This window comes from Eublepharis macularius, chromosome 9 (genome assembly GCF_028583425.1).
Source record: "Eublepharis macularius isolate TG4126 chromosome 9, MPM_Emac_v1.0, whole genome shotgun sequence".
In the NCBI taxonomy this organism is placed as follows: domain Eukaryota; kingdom Metazoa; phylum Chordata; class Lepidosauria; order Squamata; family Eublepharidae; genus Eublepharis; species Eublepharis macularius.
This window is the reverse complement of record NC_072798.1, coordinates 65,767,732-65,788,110: the sequence shown is the minus strand read 5'-3', so window position 1 is coordinate 65,788,110 and position 20,379 is coordinate 65,767,732. Positions and strand designations below refer to the sequence as shown.

The window sequence follows — 20,379 nt, the reverse complement described above, 5'->3', positions numbered from 1 at the left end:
CCTTTGAGGCAAAGTCTACAGGAGCATTGATTAGGAAAGATTCCAAGCAGTAAAACGGACAGCACTGCAAATAGTTAGCTTGAAGAACGGTAGCATGAGGAAGAGAGAAACTGACAAGGCATGGGCGTTTGATGACACAAGAAGAGCAAGACATCTAGGCAGGCAGGAAACAGCTAGAGGAGCTTGAGGTAGATTTGCTGGGACTGGGAATAAGGTTTGGAGAGCTGTAGGCAAGCAGGGGAGTGCAGACTCCAAGGGGAGACTTGGTGCAGCAGGCAGGCATTAGGAGAAAAGCACAGTCGCACCTCATATCCTTCAGGATTGGAGTACCTCCACATTTATGTAATCCTAGTGGCTACTGCTTGCTGTCAGTCAACAAAGCCCAGAGCCCGTCTCTCATCCCCCCCTCGTTTCCTCCTGAGGAAACTCTGTAGACTTTCTGTTTCCCTATTAGAGAAATATTGTCTGCTTTGAAAAAAGGAAAGCAATAGAGGTAGAGACTGCAGTAACAAAAGAAACCAGAACCATTTGAAAGAAATCAAGCTGTTCAGATGGTAGATTTGTATCATATAAATTACAATAATTACAAAACATCCCATTTTTTAGTAATTATTGTAATTAATGAAAGAAATGCATTGATCTATTGATGATGACTATGTTTAGAAGACCTATCATTATTGTATGGATTTATGAACTTTTTATGGAATGTTGGCGTATCAGGGATTGCTAAATTGAGAGGAAGGCTGCCTGGGAGAGAATTTTTTTGTCCAAGCTACTATTTCAAGATTTTCACTTTGGATGGGAAACTTATCTGCTGGTCATTAGCTGGCCACCTGTTTTTATTAAGCCGCTTGACGGCAGCAAGTGGATTATTTCTGTTGGTGACAAAAACCAGCATAATTATGATGATCTTGTTTAGTTGGCTGCTTCAGCATATGCTCCACCACTAACGCAGTCTTTCAGAAGAAATTTAATTATTTAGAAAATGTATGCTGCCTCTCTAGAAACTTGCTTTCATTTATATAATTTCACCTTTTGTTTCAAATAATGCATAGCACACTAGAACATGCATGGTTTTATCTAAAGAACAAGGATTGGAAAGAAGTAATCAATAATATTGTTCCATAAATAATTGTGTAAAGAGTTTTCTCAAGATATTTATTACACAGTGCTATAACAGGTAGCTTTTATACCAGGTGTTTTTGTATACGTATGTACAAGAGGTTTATGTAATCTTTTGTACAAGTGGTAGAATAGCTTTGAGGTTTATTTCGCTTAATTTTGGCAGTTTCCTAGTGCAAGGACCAGCCCATCTGTGACCAGAAGGGGAACATTTACTTTCTATCTATAGTATTTTGTGTTAATTGTTTATAAAGCAACTGATACTTACGTAGCCTTTCTTTTTCACATTCTCCAGCACCCTGACATGTATGAACGAGCAGTATTGAGGAAAGAGCACCAAAAGAAGTATGGTGCAACAGTTGATTTGTGGAGCATAGGGGTGACGTTTTACCACGCTGCTACTGGAAGTTTACCCTTTCGGCCTTTTGAAGGACCTCGCAGAAACAAAGAAGTGATGTAGGTAACTTTAGAAGGAGACTCTGTCCACAGGGTTGGGTTTTTGTTGTTGTTTTTTGTAAATAAAAATGCTGAAATCAAGAAACAATAAAAATACAGTCTAAAGGGTTTTTTGTTTGTAATTCAACCACATAATCAAAGTGGTTGATTATGCAAATTTCAGAATGGTAGCCTTTTTAGCGTGTTGCAGCAAAACCAAAAAAGGAATCTTGTGATATCTTGAAGACTAACAGATTTATTGTGGTGCTAGTTGTGAATGAGAACCTGCCTGTTTTAAACAGTATATCCTTAGCTGACAGATACATACTCTTCTGCTGACAGCCCAGATAAGTCTTTAAGAACAAAAATGACATTTCAGGTTTAATTGAAATGTCACAGTTTATACATTTTGCATTTCATCGGCTTTTCACAATTTTTTCCTCTATCCACTATTTGGGTGTGTTTATATCTGCCAACTAAGAACCTACTTCATACCTCTGATGCAATGAGCATGAAAGCTTATGCTACAATAAATTAGTTAGTATTTAAGGTACCACCAAACTGTTTTCATACACTATCTTGTTATGTGTGCTGCCATTTCTTTATTCTTGTATTGTATATACAGCTATATTTATGTTTTGAAAGGTTTTTTTCAATGAAGTAAAGTTGATGTTTTCAGCTGTGTTTTGTGGGGTCTAGACTTGTTTTCTTAAATATAATGTCTGTTTTTAGTGTATAGAAAGTTTTTAAATGATGACTATTAAGATATGGCTATTTTCCACAGATAAGCTCTGTAGCCAACAATGAAATGATGGCAGTTTCAGGCAGATTTTTAAGGCTTTGTCCTTCATATGAAAGCGGCTGAAAATTGCTTCCTGTGGCAATAGCATTTGTGTGGCAAGCTCAGATGTTTTAAGGCCCCTACACATGTAGCACCTTCATGGTAGCATTAGTTGTCAGGGAGGATGTGGGTACCTGGTTTGAAGTCATTATAAACAGCATGCCTATCATCTGGAACACTGCCTAGTGTTATAGAATCATTTTTGGTGGCCACTGTGTGGGAACATAAAGTTTAAAACCATACCCTTCAGGCCAAGCTGACGTTACACATTATACAAGTTGCCAGTGGGGACTGGCAGCTATATTGCAGCTGCAAGTCCCTGGTGGCAGCTCCCATGTGAAAGCACAGCAGGTTGCCCACCAATTTGAGGAGCCAAAATGACAAACAGTATATATGCATTTCCTTGATGAGGCAAATAATAGTCCCCCAGTGCAGCCTCTGGATCATTTCTCCCCTGAGAAGGGTGCAGGGGGGAAGGCAGACGCCTCACTTCCCACTGTGTCATGGTCTAGATCTGAATCGGGCCCCTGCTGCACTTATACATAGGAGTTGCCAGTGGGGGCACAAAGCTGCAGTATGGTTGCAAGTTCCCATGGTGATTTCTTGTAAAACAAAATGTAATTTGGCCCTTGGTTTAATTCTTTAACAGCATGTAGTCGAAGGTTACACATCAGTGATGCAGTGCTAGTTCATTTTTACTGATATCATTCTTGCATTCATATATAAGCTTTTCCTGCATTCATGAATACAAATTAATTTTAAATCTGACTCTGAAAAAAATCATGCCACTAAATAATTGAATATTGCTTTGCTAACTGTATCTTTTAATTTGAGATGTTTATCAGTAATGGATGACATAGTGGTAAAACTTGCATTCACAAATGCTCTATCTAGGACTTCTTTTGATGTACATAATGCACATTCTGATGAAATCTGCTTAAATTGAATTTAGTATATGCTTTCCCATGAATTAAGCTTTCTGTTATTCATCGTAGTGTTCACTTACACGGGCACTGTCATTCTGGACCAGTAGTAACAGTTAATTTTAAAAAATAAAATTTGTTTTCTAAGACATTATAATTTCCTAAAGTTGCCGAAGCATATGTGTCTTTTTGCTAATCTTTATTGAGATAAAAATAATTAGGCTGGAATATCTTGCTGCGTTCTGTTTTCCAAAGGCAAATAGTACTGCTTTTCAACAACAGTAAACTATTGGAAATCGGTTAATAGATCACAACTTCATTCCTGAACTGCATTCTGTTGAAAGAATTCAGAATGAGAATTTGCATCTAGAGTTTCATTAGAGGATTTAACTGTGTTTTCATTTTTACTGTGTTTCAATATATTTAACAAAGGTATAAAATTATAACTGGAAAGCCTTCTGGTGCAATATCTGGAGTCCAAAAAGCAGAAAATGGTCCAATTGAATGGAGCCGGGATATGCCAGTTTCTTGCAGTCTCTCTAAGTAAGTTGTATCAAACTTGTTGACTTACCTGAATGACACTAAGTGCATGTTCCCTTGTGTTTCATTTAGTTGTGTATCAGAGGAGTTAGCCGTGTTAGTCTGTAGTAGCAAAATAGTAAAGAGTCCAGTAGCACCATTAAGACGAACCGACTTTATTGTAGCGTAAGCTTTCAAGAGCCACAGCTCTCTTCGTCAGATGCAAGCATGCATCTGGAATCTTTAATATTTAGTAGTGTGTTACCAGGGTTAAACATTTTTGTTCTGTTTTTTTGCTTATATCAATTATGAACTTGTAGAATAATAACTATTTCTTTTTCACATCCATACTGTTAGCATAATTTACTCAGAAATAAGATATTTCTGTAGCATGATCAATATTTGAATGTTATTGCTTATTCTAACTGGGAGAGAGAGGACTGTTTTGAGGTTTAGCAGGTCAAAGTGAAGAATTTCCCCTCAACTGGTGATATTATTCTCTGATAGGCTGCATCCCAATCATTAACACATTTTAGTCTATTACAGGCAAAATATAGACATGGTTAGCAGTAACTTTGGTTTGTTGCCTTAAACCTAGTGAAGATCCTAATAGCAACCTAATGGCTGAACTGTGAAGCTAAGCTCTACTCTGTATCCTATATTATGCAGTTTAACAGTAGTCACAAATGTGAACTTCCTGAACTTTCACCTCTTGCTCCTCCCTTTTGCCTTGGTGGAAGTACCTTTTGTCAGCTGAAAATATAGTAAGAATCCAAGCCAGTATTCACATAGGGGGGCTGGGGGCAGTAATCCTATAGATTTCACTAGAATCTGCTTGAAAATACATGCCTTTGGTGTTGCAGCCTTAGAGTTAAAGTATGTTCATACCAGCAGCTGATACAGAATTTTTCTGGCAGGACTGCCTTTATCATTGTGTTAGTTTTACAATATACTATCCTTCTAGAGCTCTTAAATAAATGTGTTGAATTCTTGGCTGTTTACTGCAGCCCATCTACAAATGCACTTTCCACACTATCTCCACAAAATACCTTGCCGTAAAATGACAGAGGGAGAGAGGTCAGCAAATCATACCACTACTGGTACCTGTGCTGGCCATCAGGAGAAAGCAGCCTGCGTACACTTTCCATTGTGCAAAATGCACGGTAATTTGAAAAACTTTCTCCTGACTAGCAGTGCTGAAATATCTGGCCAGGTATGATGCCTCCACTTTAGATGGGGGGTGGGAAAATTATTGACCAACTCCTTGTCTGCCTGTTCTACCAGCAAGGTGTCCAAGATATCACTGTGCTGTTACACATAAAATAAATGTACTCTATCTTGGCCAGAGAGAAAAGAAACAAGAACATATTTCCCAGAATATAAAACAATCATATTGACTTGTCTCTTTAGAGGCCTGCAAGTGCTGCTCACGCCTGTTCTTGCAAATATTCTTGAAGCAGATCAAGAGAAATGCTGGGGATTTGATCAGTTTTTTGCAGAGACTAGTGACATACTCCACCGGATTATTATTCATGTATTCTCTCTGCAACAAATGACTGCACACAAAATTTATATTCACAACTATAATACGTAAGTGTTCCTGTATTTTCTCATCTTTATTCCTAGCTAGCATTTAGAACTGTGATCTGACATGAGCCAGCTTCCCGGGGACGCAATAGCTTTTCTCATTAGCTCTGAATATTTTTATATAGATCATTTTGAAATTTTCATTGGCAGAGGAAAAGAAAAGACCTCACAAACCTGTGTCTGAACTGTCCACAGGTCAATTACTAGGGCTTCCGTTAAATTTGGCATATGGGGCTCCACGATGTTCTGTCAGCCCATGAAATGACGCCAGGCTATGGTCCAAGAGTATGTGTTGTTAATCCAGGAGAAGCAGAGGCCCCCAAGGTGCCCCACAACTCCGTATACATCTACCTAGCCAAAGGGGTAACTGTCAGCCAGCATGTCTCCAACCCCTCATGAGGTGGCCTTTCTTTTGGGAGAATTGTGAGGCGCTGCCTTTGTTTACTGTCAAGTTGTAATCTCTGTTCTGTGCCCAAGCAGTGAACAGAACCGTCCTGCCAAACTGTATTTTACGGACATTACCTTTCTATGAGGAAAACAAAAACTCAGACCCTTCTGTGTCAGTTGGGAGATGTGGTAAAATTCTTTCCTGGCATGAACTAGCAATGAACAAGTCCATAAAAAGAGAACTGTTACGACTCAAGAAAAACATATGGAATATATGGCTAGGAAGGGAAAAGTGAGACATGAACTGGTCAAACCCCTTTAAACATACCAGCAGTGGATCATGACAGTGTAGTTTCCCCCATGGTCTTTGATTGGCTGCCTCTGACATCAAGGTCAGAGGGAGATTCATCTGAACCATTCTTTTCCAGACCCTTCTGAGCCAGATGCAAATAGATCTCTGTATCAAAGATAAGGAACTGTCCTTTGTTGTGTTAGGAATGATTTCCTAAATCTGACGATGTTGTTTTCTTAACAGTGCAGCCATATTTCATGAACTGGTCTACAAACAGACAAAAATAGCCTTGCTAAATCAAGAACTGATATATGAAGGCCGGCGTTTAGTACTAGAGCCCAGTCGATTGGCACAACATTTCCCCAGAACTACTGAAGAAAATCCTATAATTGTAGTAAGCAGGGAGCCTGTGAACATCATAGGATTACTCTATGAAGAAAGTATGGTGGAGTCTCTTTCTTAACTCTTTAACATTTTAAATGTTTAGTTTGTAACAATGCTAATTCTTCTCACTATTTAATCATTATAGGGTTTTTTTAAAGGAAAGGATTAAATATTTGCTATTATATCCTCATTACATTGACATTAGAATTGTTTTTTCATTGTTAAGTTTTGAATGTCTTGTATCCAGATAAGTCATAAGCAGTTACTCCAGTCTAAGCCCATTAATTTCAATCGGCTTAGACTGGAGTAACTCTGCTTAGGATTTCATTGAAGGTCACTTAATGCTGGCTGCAGTTCTCTGGTCTTTCAAAGCAGCAGAGAGTGAATTTTTGTTTTTTAATAATAATAACAACAACAACATTCAATTTATATACCGCCCTACAGGACAACTTTTTAATTTGAGGGTCCTGAAAAAGATACCTAGAATTTTTATTTTACCTGTATTCCTGGAGCTTTTATCATATTTTTAAGACAATACATTGGGGGGGAGTTGGGAAAGGGAACATTATTTTATGTTGTTGTAATTTATTTTTGCTTCATTGTCTGCATTTTTATAAATGTTTTAAATAAGACTTTCTGTGTTTCAGTTTCACTTCCTAAGGTCCATCAGCGTTATGACTTGGATAGTGATGCAAGTATGGCTAAAGTGAGTATTTAACTAAAACTAGTATTGAGGCTGTTGTTCAGAAGTGAAATATATATCTACAATACCAAACTTAAATAAACTAGTATTTTTTTTAATGATTTTTTTTATTTTAACATCTAAAACAGTAAACTACAAAAAACTACAATAGTGCAAGGGGAGGGAAAGAAGGAAAAAAAGAGGGGGAAGGAGGGGTGGAAAAAAGGGGAAGGCAACATACAAACACTAAACACTACACTTCAGTGCTTTCCATTCATACTGCCATAATTAAAAAATAAAGCTTAATAAAGTAATGATGGAATGGTTAATCTTACAAAATACAAATTACAGTTCAAATTAAATCTTTTTCCCTCCCCTCGGCCTTGGACGCAGTTCTCTCTGAGCAGCTGCAGCTGCAGCGCTCGTTGCCTCCCCCCTCCCTTCAGGCTTCGCATCTTCTTCTTTTTGCTTGGTGTCTTGCCCAAATTCTTGATTTTTGTCCACAAAATCCCTTAGCTGATCTTCCGAATTAATCTTGTAAGCTTGATCTTTATAACTAAACCTGATTCCTTCCGGAAATAGCCATTTGTACTTTATGCCACGTTCCCTCAAAAGAGCTGCCAGCCTTTTATACTTAAGTCTTCTCTTCCGAACTAAAAATGGAATGTCCTTCAGTATCTTGACTTTATTTCCCAGAAAGTCCAAGTCCGCATTATATGAGTTATATAGGATAGTGTCCCGGACCCTCCTAGATGAAAACTCAATAACAATCTCACGAGGCAGCTGCCGCTTCATTGCATATTTTGAAGATGCCCGACGGACTCCCAAAATGGCGCTTTTTACTTCTTCTTTAGTTGCCCTCGCGGGTGTCGCTAAAAGTTAAATAAATTAGTATTGAGGCTGTTGTTCAGAAGTGAAATATATATCTACAATACCAAACTTAAATAAACTAGTATTGAGGATGTTGTTCAGAAGTGAAATATATATCTACAATACCAAACTTAAATAATATAGGACAAAAGTATTTACATCAGCAGTTCTCAAACTAAGGTCTCTGGACCTCCCATGTGGTCCGCTTTGACATTCCCAGTATGATTCTTCCTCATCTCCCCTCCTGCATTCCCATTTGCCCTTCCTGTGAAATGCTATTCCTGGTGGTAAAGGGCACCCCTGGAAACAGCATGGGGGATTTCGGATGTCTGCAGTGGAAGTGGGCAATTGCTGAAAATGACCTCTTCCTCTCCATCTGCAAAATCCTCCATAGGATCTAAGCCATTGTGAAATACTAATCTGAAGTTTAGAAAAGTCTATTTAAATATTGTCTCAGTAATAAGTATGTTGACCACTATTCCTCTCTGCATGACAAATTACTTTTCCATGTTACAGTCTTCAAAAATGTTCACCTTTTATTGCTAATAACTGTAATACTGATGCTTTTTATTTTTATTTCAGACAGTGACAGGTGTTGTATGTTACGCTTGTAGAGTTGCCCGTGCTTTATTGCTTTACCAGGAACTGATGCGAAAGGGGATTCGATGGTTAATGTGAGTAATGGGATCACTTGAACCTTTAACGTAGCGGCCTGTCTAAAACTGAGTCAGACCAATGGTCCATCCAGCACAATACTGTTGGCTCCAACTGGCAGCAACTATCTAGGGTCTCTGGCAGGTAAAAATCTTGCCTAGAATCTCCCCCCCCCCCTCAAAGCCTTTGACTGAAAATGCCAGGGATTGAAATGGGGAACTTCTTGTGCAGAGTAGGTGCTTTACCTGTGAGGCTCAGCTCCTTTCTGTGATCTGTGTGATTTTCTCTGATAACATATTTTTCTGACCTTGGATAATCAATGTCACCTGGAAAGAAGAGAAGGCCTAGGAAGGCCTTTAACTTGTAATCTATAGTAACACCTAGCTATGATGTTACTTCACACAATATGGGTGGTAAAGGCCCCGAGATATCAGCATCTCAGGTTTTCCTAATAAAACATAACTCATGAAAAAGAAACAATTAACAATAAGAATCTGCAAATAAAGTGACTCAATTATACCTTATAGATGCTTGTATAATTTGCTAACAGTGCAGTCCTAACAGCAAGTCAAATGCAAGTCTCCATGAGTTTAAGGAAGAACATAGAATAATAAAGATGTTTAGGGTTACAACCTTGCAACCTAATGTTATTGGGCTGTGTTCAGTGACATTCTTACTCACAAATAAGTCTGGAAAAGATTGCAGCCTTTCAACATGCCCACTTTCAATAGCAAGTTAATGCATTTTGCATATGAATAATGACCTTTTAAAAATTTGCTCCTTTAGTAAACTGATGTTACTGTGTCAGTACACTTACATGACACAGTCATGCAACATTGTTTTTTAAAATAAGTTTTAGGGGTGTGTGTGTGTGTGTGTATTATATGTGCTATTGGGTTTTTTTCCAGTGAAATAATCAAAGAAGATTGCAATGAAACAGTGCATGAAAAGACTGAGGTTGTCATCAGGTTAGAATTTTGCAACAGAAGTCTAGAGAAAGCTGGGAAAATGTGAGTAGTTTGGGAATTATGATCTGCACTTTTCATATCTATAGTAACTGTTAACATTTTACTGATTGAGGTTAATTTAATGCATGTTGTAAATAGGAGCTTAGTACTTCACAAAAAGGTCTCTGATGTGAATTTTTATCCTTCGTATTGTACAAGTGTGTTTCCCAAAATCTTGTGTGGATTCATAGCTGTGGTACAGTGGTTGCTATAAAACAGTTCTGTGCCATCTTAGTAGGCTGTCAGTTCCAGCCCATTTAATTTGACGGAGCTCTGCTGGATGGCATTTTGGCAGACAGAATGGCAGTAGAGAAGGCTTGCTTCATTACTGTCATAATACCTGAAAAACTATGCTACAGTCAGTCAGCACTAGTGAAAATTGATTATCATTTTACACACCTGTTATTGTCTAGCCATTTTACATGTTTTGAGTCCTCTGTGTAAGGAGCAACAGGACAGGTCACTGGGGAGAAAGTACATCAGTAAATAATGCTGATCTGCTGTTCTAAATGTACTACAGTTGGCCTTCAGTGACACTGCTGTCAAGATCTGTAGGTCAGCAGGATTTTAGTCCAGTGGCACCTTCTTTTGAAGAAGGGAGCTCTGATTCTCAAAAGCTTACACTCTGAAAATCTTGTGGGTCCCTGTGGTGCCACTGAACTCAATTCCTGCTGTTCTAATGCAGATCAACACAGCTATCCACCTGTAGGTGTTTCTGCAGAGATTTCTTTTATCCAGTCTTTGGAGAAGACAGTCTTATTTAACAGCAGCTGTTCAGCAGTCAAGAATTCTTTTTAGTGCCCAGTCAAATCACTTTGAGTTTTAATTACATTGGAATGTCACCAAAGTGTCACTATGCTAAACAGAACTGTAGCCCACTGTTGACTCCAGATTTTAACTCTTAGTTCTTGCAAACAGATATCAAGATATGAGGCAGATGAATCTCGCTCCATCAGAAGGAGATAAAATTTCAGACATACACTCAAAGCTATTACGGGTAAGCATCTTACATTGAAACAGTGTCGTTTTCAAAATAAGGTCCTTTATGCTAAGTTCCAGGTGTAGTTGTAGAGTAATTTTTTCTGTTAAATCCATGTAGTTGCATCAGCAGATCCTTATGCTATCAGCAGAATGTTCAACTGGTTTAAGGAGTCTTCTGTTTACAAGAGGCAGCAATAAAAGGCTCCTTGTGCCCGACGAAAGCACTGCTGTTAGTGGAATGGATCCACAGGATGCATTCACATGGTCCTTTACACAGGTTTAGGGGTGGAGGTTGTGGCTCAGTGGTAGAGTTTTTCCTGAAAGGGGTCCAAGGTTCAACCCCTGGCATCTCCAGTTAAGAGGATCAGTAGTAAGTGATGAGAGAGAACTCTACCTGAGACCTTGGATAACCATTGCCAGTCAGAGTAGACCTTGATAGATTAGTGGTTTGATTTGGTATAAGACAATTTCATGTGCTCATTTATTGCTGCCTTTTTCATCAAGCTCAACTGGCCAAATTCATAAAAAATGAGCTTGTATAAATAGCCTCATTATACTGGCCCTAGAAAATTTACTATCTAGAAAGAAAAACTTGAATACCTTTCAATCTTTTATAGTAATCGGGATCTTAGTCTACATATATTTGCTCTCTATAGATCAATCCATTTGAAGGTGGTGTACATGTTTAATACTCCTTTCATATGGATATTATACATGATTTTTGTTGTATAAAGCTGGATTTGTTGCATTCATGTAGCTTTCCAATTCACGGGGAACCATAGAGTCTAGTCTTCAGGAGATTAAAAGCAAACTCTCTCCTAATGGCCAGCTGACCGATGGCTGGGCTAACCAGGAAGGCACACATCCAAAAGACAGAAAGTAAGTGACTATTTCTTATTGAATGCTTTTTATATGTGGTGGTGGTGTTGCTTTTTAAAAATGTAATGTGGCCTGGCATGTATTAGTGTTTATATAATCTATTCTCATTCCTTTCTAGCCCAGAAAGATTACAAGTACTACTGAATTCTATATCAGATATTTATTACCAGTTCAAAAAAGACAAAACTGAACGAAGTAAGTTATTTAAACCTGTTTTTGGTTTAGCTTAATGTTACCATGGAGTTCTGTGTGTTTTATATTGTTTGGACATAAAGAGACTGTAAAAACAAGAGTATTTCAAACAAAAACAAATAGAACATCTTCTAGACCAAGTATTGAATAACTGGATGGATATACATTTGGCCTGCTGTGATGCTTTTGCAATGCATTTTGAAGATAATTCTGCTCGCATCCACCATGACTCATTCCACCATTGGTGCAGTTCAGTCTTGGGATGTTATTGGAGTCCGGTTCTAGTTGGCTGATGAGGCCTATGAAGTAGATGAGCTGCTGCGAATTGTGTGGCCCACCAAGTTTAGGCTTGACTCTTGGCCTTCATGGCTTGGTGACTGAGTGGGTCTGGGAGGTAATAAACACCTTTCTGCAAGAGGGTGTAGTTTCAGCCGCCTTGAAGGAGGAAGTCATTAGACCCCCTCCTGAAGAAGGCGTCCATGCCCCCTGCCAACCTTAAACGACTACCGCCTGATGGCCAACATTCCTTTTTTGGGGCAAGATGCTTGAGCAGCTGGTAGCTTCAGGTAGTCTTAGAGTAGACAATCTAGAACCATTTCAGTCTGGAATCAAGCCCAGGCTTTTAATTTAAGAGGTTGATCTTTTAACCCTATTTTTATAATGTGCTTCTAGCCTGAAACTGTTGAGTGATTCATGTTTTTATGCTCTGGCTTGGTTTCAATGCTAATTTTAATTAACAACGTTAATGTTTTATGTTTTTATTACGGTTTTATTTTGTAAGGTGTCTGGGATGAGTTCCCTACAGAGGTGGCATAAGCATTTTCTAAATAAATAACATTTAGCTACACTTAATGGAAACCATTGTAACTTATACTTTTAATACATCTTCAGGAAAATAAATGCTACTAAATGAGTGATAAGTATACAGTTTCTATTTTTTCTTTCTTGTTTAAGGACTTCCTTATAATGAAGAACAAATACACAAATTTGACAAGTAAGTCTTTATAGTATAAACATTTTCTTTTTGCAACACATTTTGAGGTGCTTCTAGTCTGAAGTCTTCTACAGCAAAGCTAATCCATGTAAGTTGTAAGAGTTTCATTCATTATATAAGGCATATCTGTATAGCTTGCTGTGTGTTAGAAACGTGAGACTCCCAGACTGAATTTTTAAAAACCCAGTAGGGATTGTGCATGTGCCGTGTCACAGCAGAGTCATTTGTGCCCTTGTGTTCTAGCTCTCAAGTTTACAAAAGTATTTCTGAAAATGTGAAGGTGAAAAAATTGCCAAAGGAGCAGAAATAGGGAAGCACTTGAAGCTCAAAAATTACAACTCTCAAAATTTCTAAATCTGCATGTGTATTATCTTAAAACAGAATAAATTTGATATTTGTACTTTTCCTATATGACTCAGAGTGCCTAGCAACATTTAACAATGCTCTGTAAAACCAGAAGAAATAAAACTTGTTGAACTATGATGCTGTGAATGAAAACAAATTAAAACAATCCCGTTCTAGTTTAGTGAAATCCCAAACATTGAATATACCAAACAAGAAGGCATTCGGTTTTCCATAGTGAAAAGATTGCCCTTTCCTGTTCTGTAGCTCATTGTATAGTTTTTTAAAAAAAAGAATTAGATGATGAGAGGAATCTCTGGAAAGTATGTAACTCTGGCTCAATTCAAATACCACATGAAACTCTTGTTTAAGTAAATTAACTGTGGCTGGTTATGGTCCATCAGCTGGTTATGGTCCATCTGAAACGATGTTGGTTTAGTAATCACAGTTAGTGCTAACTATGGATTTGTGTGATGTGACTTACTCCATAGAAGTGCCTCCCCAGCAGCAGAACAAAGGTGATGAAACCGGCGTTTGTTGAAGCAAACTGGATTTCTGTAACACAGGATTTGAGTGATCAAGCTGAATCTTGATGATTTTTTTATAAAATTATGTTTTTGCATTTTGTCTGCAATCCAAACCTCTGTTGCATTATTAAAAGTACCGTTTAAATTGTCTTGTGCTGTGTGATTTGCTTTGAGCCTCAGTAACAAAATAAGTAAATAAAAGAAGCCAATATGTGGATTCTTATTTCTGTCATATAGGCAGAAGCTTTGTTTACATGCCACAAAAGCCATGACTCTGTTCAATGAAGAATGTGTCAGCAAGTATAAAATATTTTTGAACAAGGCAGAGGACTGGATGAGGTAAGGTTCTTTTCTGTAGTAAATTTCAGAGGAGTTGCTATATCAGTCTATTGCAGCAAAAATAAACAGGAGTCTTGTGGTAGATTATAGCTTTTGTGGTATTTTAAAGATTTTATTCAAACATAAGCTTTCACAGTCTAGAGCCCATTGAGAACGGGAACATAAAGAGCAACGGGCTCCAAACCACAAAGATTTAAGCTAGAATAAAAACATGTTAGACTTTAAAGAGCTGCAAGACTCCTGTTTATTTTTGTTTGTATACTGTTTAACAGCAGACAAGCCACAGGTGCTGATTTGGTTTTTTTTTTTAAAAAAAAAATCTTTCTAGGAAGATGCTCCACTTAAGGAGACAGTTACTGACTCTCAGAAAGCAGTGCTTTGATATTGAAGAAGAGGTATCCAGATATCAGGTCTTTGTAAATGAGGTATACATTCTCCTTGATTATTCCATGTCTCTTTAGTCGTTTAAAAATGATTAAGACAGGGATAGTTTATCAGCAACTGTTTATATAATCTGACCTAGTATTTGAAGAACAGGTCCCAATAATCAGAGCCTTTGATTTTGTGGTAACTTTTCCTAATTGGGGACCATCTTGGTTGCTTCCATTTCCAGGGCACCTTGAAGGCTATTGTACTCATAGCTAGCTCCACCACCATTTCATGAAATCATTGGAGTTCAAGGATGTGTTTACTGTTGTGAGAAATGTTTAAGGAAAGAGTTAGCCTCAATGGTTATGTTGTTTTCTGGAGTATGACTTCTCACCAGCGGATTTTTTGTCACGTTCCCTTTCTGCTGTCCCTTCCCAGGGAAATGTCAGCAGAAAATTAAGGTTTAAGGAGACAGACTGTGGGACTGGGTGTAAACCCACCCCAAACTAGCTTGATATCTGAGGGATGAGGTAAATTGGAAAATACAAGATGGTTTTATTTTTTAAATTGAGTGAAGTTTATTTTTTTAAAAACACACAGAGACAAATATAAATAGGGAACTTAGAGAAGTGGGGTGGCAGTATTTAGACACAGCATAGAAAGACCCTTCCCATGAAGACTTTAATACTTACACTGTTAATAAAATGCTACACATATTCCACAGCACTCACCTGTAATTCAGTAGCCATCTCAGATTTAGAACAGCTTCAGTCCCACAACTCTGTCCCTTACCACTCTCATTCTAACTCGTTTTCAAACTCTTCTCCCTCCCTGCCAACTCCCAGCCTTTAGCTAATTGAAGCTTCACCTGTCACTCCCATTACCAGGCTCACAGCTCCTATGGGCTGCATTAGAGCACTGCTCTCGTTGGTATCTGTATTGCTGGGGTAATTTCTCTGCTTCACCTGTCACAATGGTTAATTCAGAAAAAATGGGCCCCTTGTCCTCATCTGCTTTATCAAGTAATTGTTGCTGTTGGTTTTGGGGATCATCAGTTGGAAGAGGGAAACAGGGTTTAGAATCAGTTTCCAGCGCTTGGGATCGTCAGAGCTGATTGTACTGACCATCTGTTAGGGATATCTTGTTTTGTAATTGACACAACTTCTTCATCTATTGCAGTTACAAGAAACTTTGCCCCATAAGATGATGGCAGTTTCCAGTGGGATCAAACACTCAATTAATCCAGTTTACCCTAGTTCAAACACTTTGGTGGAAATGACTCTTGGGTAAGAATTCTTCACCTTAATTGCTATGATACTTGCATATGCCTTTTACATAATTAACATTTTCCAAGATTTAAATGTTTAGTCTCTTTGGCAAAGGTGCATTTTTTAGCTCTTAAAACAGGCCAAAGGGAGAAGTTCTTGTGTGTCATGAAAAGAATCTGTTCACCATTTTAGGCTGTGACCTATCATTAGCTTTTCCTGTGCAAGCAGCCACACTGCAGCGACTGATCATTACAACTGCTATTGTAGGAAGGGACATTGATTTGCTGTGAAGTTTTTTCCCTTCCATATACAAGAAGAATTGATTCTTGATTTGAGTCAGAAGGCAGGGCCAAGCAAATACCTCATCAAGAAAAGAATTGAAGGATCCTCCCAGTTTAGTTCTGCCTTCTAACCAGAACTTTTAGTGGCTAAAAGCCACAAATTTGATAGCAAGAAAACGGATCTTATTCTGGCATCACTACATACGGTTCCACCATAATTGCAGGTTACTGAAATGACTTGCTTTGAATTCTTATCTTGTCCCTTGTTTGGGTATCTTAAAAGATCTGTTTCACTACTAGATTTATTATAACTGAAGAAACAATCTTCTTGAAGTACTAACTAAAAACTTGCATAAAATGGTATATTCTTTTTTATTTTTTTATTTGCAGCATGAAGAAACTGAAAGAAGAAATGGAAGGTGTTGTTAAAGAATTAACAGAGAATAATCATCTTTTGGAAAGGTAAGCAAGCACTTTAATTACCTTTCAAAATGCATTCTGGCATTTTAATGGATTCACCAAATTAAGTAGCTGTGCACATTATCTGACAATAGCTTACATAGGAGTCCATGAGCTCTTTGCCTGTTACAGAAGGCACAAGAAGCAGCTCACTGCACCCTGCTGCAAAAGCCCCAGGCAGATGATAATTTTATTCGCAGTATATTTTCTCTACACACCAACAGGTTCTATGCTTGTTTATGCACTTGTCAGTCCACATTCATTTGTGATTTGATTTGATTGTTGGAACAAATGCCAGTTCTTGCATGACTTTATAGAAATCTGATTGTGGTGGAAATAAAAATGCTGTGAGTGCTTAGAATACTTTCATAATTGATGGTAAATATTGGAATGACTCTGTGGCCTCTAGAACAGATTCCCAAATTAAATACTGAGATGAAGTCTTCTGGTTGTCACTAGGTTCATAGCATTGGATGTTAGTGGCAGAATGGGCAACAAGAGGCAAAATGACAGATAAATTGAAAACAAAGATAAAACTTCATTGCTGGGTCTCCCAAGTTGCAATTGGCTTATTAATGTATTCCCATTACCTTATATTTGTTTTTCTGAAGCTACATGAATTGTAGTTTTTTAATACACTGATGATGTAATCCTAAACTGCATAACAGCCATTTAAGTTCATTGGACTTAATACTCTGCTTAGCATTGCGCTGCTCAAGTTGCACTGCTGTGTTGCACAGTATTTTTCTTCTACATGAGAGATTCCCTAGCCATCCCCAAATCACATTCACATGGAAGACTTCAACATACAAATCAAAGATACAGTCAACAATCATTCCTGAGAGCATAATATCTAGGCAAAAGTGCTGCAGTAATTGTAAAAATACCTTTCTCCTTTTATCTGCAATCACCCTGTCTGCTCCAGGTTTCTTGGTTTTTGATGCAACTTGGAACTCTGTTCACTGGTTAAACTAACCTTCAGAAATGCCATAGCACTGCAAGCTCACTAGGACTTAATACACACAAAAGAGATGTTGAATATTATGCCTAAACAAAATTTATTTTTTATTTTAGGTTTGGAGCTTTGACTATGGATGGTGGCCCACAAAATGTGGATTGTATCTAGTTGTATAGTTACTGTGACACAATTTGATGACTTTGCACACAAAAAGAGCCTTTACAGGCAGATACTCTGCACTCGGCTCCCTCTCCCTAGTATTTAACAAAAGTATGTAAATATGTATATACTGTAAATACAGTAAAATATATCACTTTTGGTATTGTTTAAAAATGGTCTTAACATTTTAGGAAACACTAGAATTTCCCCTACAAAACTAATTGTGGCTGCAGATTTGTGAGCACACGGGTACAAGGCATTTACTTTGAATGTGGTTCTTCACTTTCTGGTGAACTTCGCTGGGGAGATTTTGGTGTTGAGTTCGTCTGCTATTTAGACTACCTTTTCAGCCATCTGAATGCTGAATACTTCAGTTAGGATAATCTGGACTTAACCTGCTTGCTTTTATTCACTGTGAACAGATGTGTCATTAAATACTAAAAAAAAAAATCCATTCTCACCAGTACCTTAAATGGCAGTGTTTAATTTTGACTGTGAAAGGAAGTGCTGTGTTTTCAATCATGTCTGCTTCTGGTGCATCAATCCTTTATCAAAACTATAATTTGCCTACTTGGGACTTCTAAGCAAGCAAGCATGAATCCAATCTTCTAGTTTGCTAAAATCACAGGTAAAGTGTTGCTTATCCTTGTGGGTGACGTATAATTTAATACTAGTGGTGGTTCTTTCTCTGATGAAGGCTGTCATCTAAAGCAAACAGATCGGTGAGAACAATTTCCATCCTGCATAAATCAGTGAAATTCTTTTTATTAATTCAATTTTAAAATGTTTGGCAATAACAAATAAAGCATGCAAAAGTTAGCACAATTGTGTTTATGCACAAGTAAGTGCTTCGTTTTTTACCTCTAGTGCTTCTTATGCGATAAAATGCATCCCAGTTCACTTCTAAGTGGAATCTAGTCCTATCGATGTTAGGAATTGAGTGTTTACCTGAGACAGGGCATTAAGGCTGCAGTTGTCAGCCAATTTATTCCAGATCAGACTTGAAAGAGACCAAGTGATTTATTGAGACTGTACCTGAATTAAGAGGGCTGAGGACTGTGGCCTTTATTGTTTTCACTGTGGCTTGCATAGGTGAGGTTTCCAGTGAATTGTGTCTTCTGTCTCAAACAGTTTAACATGCAAGAAACTTAAATATCCTTACATGGAAACGTCCTGAAGTTGTGTTAAGTTGCACAGAGAGGTTTTTCAAGCATTACTGCCCCAATATTAGGCACATGAAGTCTTTGGACCAAAGAACTTTTTTACTCAATTCATTCAATTTTGAGCAGACTAATAACAGTGAAGCAGTACAGGTTACCTATCCAGGTTTCTTGGAAACAGCGGCATTATGATGTATACAAGTAAAAGATCCAAAGGAGTTAGCCATATTAGTCTATAGTAACAAAATAGTAAAGAGTCCAGTAGCACCTTTAACGACTAACCAACTTTATTGTGGCATAAGCTTTTAAGAATCACAGTTCTCTTAGTCAGATGCATCTGACGAAGAGAACTGATTCTCGAAAGCTTATGCTACAATAAAGTTGGTTAAGCTTTAAGGTGCTACTGGACTCTTTACAAGTAAAAGGGACTCTGTAAAGAGCAAGGTTGCAATCCTCTATGAAGGCTATTTAAATCACATTAATTAACCCCATTGAATAAATCTAAGTACAGTATCTTCTTTGGTCCAAAGTAATTTATAGTAATTATTGATATATAGAGCTAAGTTTACAGATTCACAAGATGAACTTAATACCATGTTCATTGACAGTAACTCTGTGAAATCTTGCTGTCATATTGTATATAAATACATTTGTTTAATTACATTTCTGTAATTTTATGAAATCATTTTGTACTTCAGTAGAATCATTGTTTTTGCTCACTGAAACTGGGGTGAGGAGGAAAAATGGATTTTTTATTTTCTTTATACAGCCTGTCTTCAAGAAGTAGTTTAATTGTTAACTTGGTTTATATGCTATTATGTATAACAGCTTGCATATTTTAAAACATTTTATATTTTATACTGTATTGGGTCAAAAACCTCTTGTTTTTAGCTAGGTAATTGCATCAGTAGCATATGGGCTTATAATTCATTTAGGAGTGATGTACTGCAAATTATTGTAAAAAGAAAAAACCCAAATTTTCACATTTGTAATTATTTTTCATTGGTGAAAAAAGGAATTTATATTTTCATGTAAGCTGTACTTCACTTGAAGCTTTAAGTCAAGACTGCTTATATTTATGTTGAATGTCATATTATTAATCATGTTCAGAAAAAAATAGATGGAAAGATAATTTTAAAATGAGACAGCTGTGTTTTGGTAAAATAGTACATTGCAGTATTCACTTAGAACAAGCCTATCCTCTTATTCTGTATAGAAAAGCACGAGTGATTCTCTATGCAAATACAGTATCTACTACTTACTTTGTCTTGTGTTTTTAATTTTTTTCCTATGTGACATTTTCATGTAGAATGTACAGAGAGCAGAAGCTATATTACTATGTTCTGCCAAGTTGCCTCCAACCTATGGTGACCCTATGAATGAAAGACCTTCAAAACATCGTTAACAGACTTGCTCAGATCTTGCAAAATGGAGGACATGGCTTCTTTTATTGAGTCCAGCCATCTTATTTGGGGTCTTCCCCTTTTCCTTCTGCCTTTCACTTTTCCTAGCATTACTGACTTTTCCAGTCTTGTCTTCTCATTATGCAACCAAAGTATGATAGCCTCAGTTTTGTCATTTTAGCTTCTAGGGATAATTCAGGCTTGATGTGATATAGAACCGATTTATTTGTCTTTTTGGTCACGCATAGTATCTGCAAAACTCTCCTCCAGAACCACATTTCAAATGAATCAATTTTCTTCCAGTCAGCTTTCTTCATTGTCCAGCTTTCACATCCATACGTAGCAATAGGGAATACCATAGTTTG

The 20,379-nt window shown here is 37.5% G+C and overlaps 1 protein-coding gene across 4 annotated transcripts in view; it reads left to right on the top strand.

Annotated features, from left to right (window-relative positions):
• Positions 1–19,881, top strand: part of TBK1 (TANK binding kinase 1) — a 30,155-nt gene extending 10,274 nt beyond the window's left edge. For 3 of the 4 annotated variants that reach the window (XM_054988721.1, XM_054988722.1, XM_054988724.1), the window contains 16 exons: positions 1,418–1,578; positions 3,754–3,864; positions 5,251–5,430; positions 6,350–6,546; positions 7,138–7,196; positions 8,625–8,716; positions 9,605–9,706; positions 10,622–10,700; positions 11,442–11,563; positions 11,682–11,758; positions 12,710–12,749; positions 13,856–13,957; positions 14,286–14,382; positions 15,506–15,612; positions 16,266–16,337; positions 17,409–19,881. In XM_054988721.1, the coding sequence (XP_054844696.1) occupies positions 1,418–1,578; positions 3,754–3,864; positions 5,251–5,430; positions 6,350–6,546; positions 7,138–7,196; positions 8,625–8,716; positions 9,605–9,706; positions 10,622–10,700; positions 11,442–11,563; positions 11,682–11,758; positions 12,710–12,749; positions 13,856–13,957; positions 14,286–14,382; positions 15,506–15,612; positions 16,266–16,337; positions 17,409–17,460 (1,650 nt within the window). In that variant the 3' untranslated portion in view covers positions 17,461–19,881. Of the gene's footprint in view, positions 1–1,417; positions 1,579–3,753; positions 3,865–5,250; positions 5,431–6,349; positions 6,547–7,137; positions 7,197–8,624; positions 8,717–9,604; positions 9,707–10,621; positions 10,701–11,441; positions 11,564–11,681; positions 11,759–12,709; positions 13,958–14,285; positions 14,383–15,505; positions 15,613–16,265; positions 16,338–17,408 lie in introns of those variants that run through there. The other variant, XM_054988725.1, reaches the window with a different exon arrangement.
• The last annotated feature ends 498 nt before the right edge of the window (positions 19,882–20,379 follow it).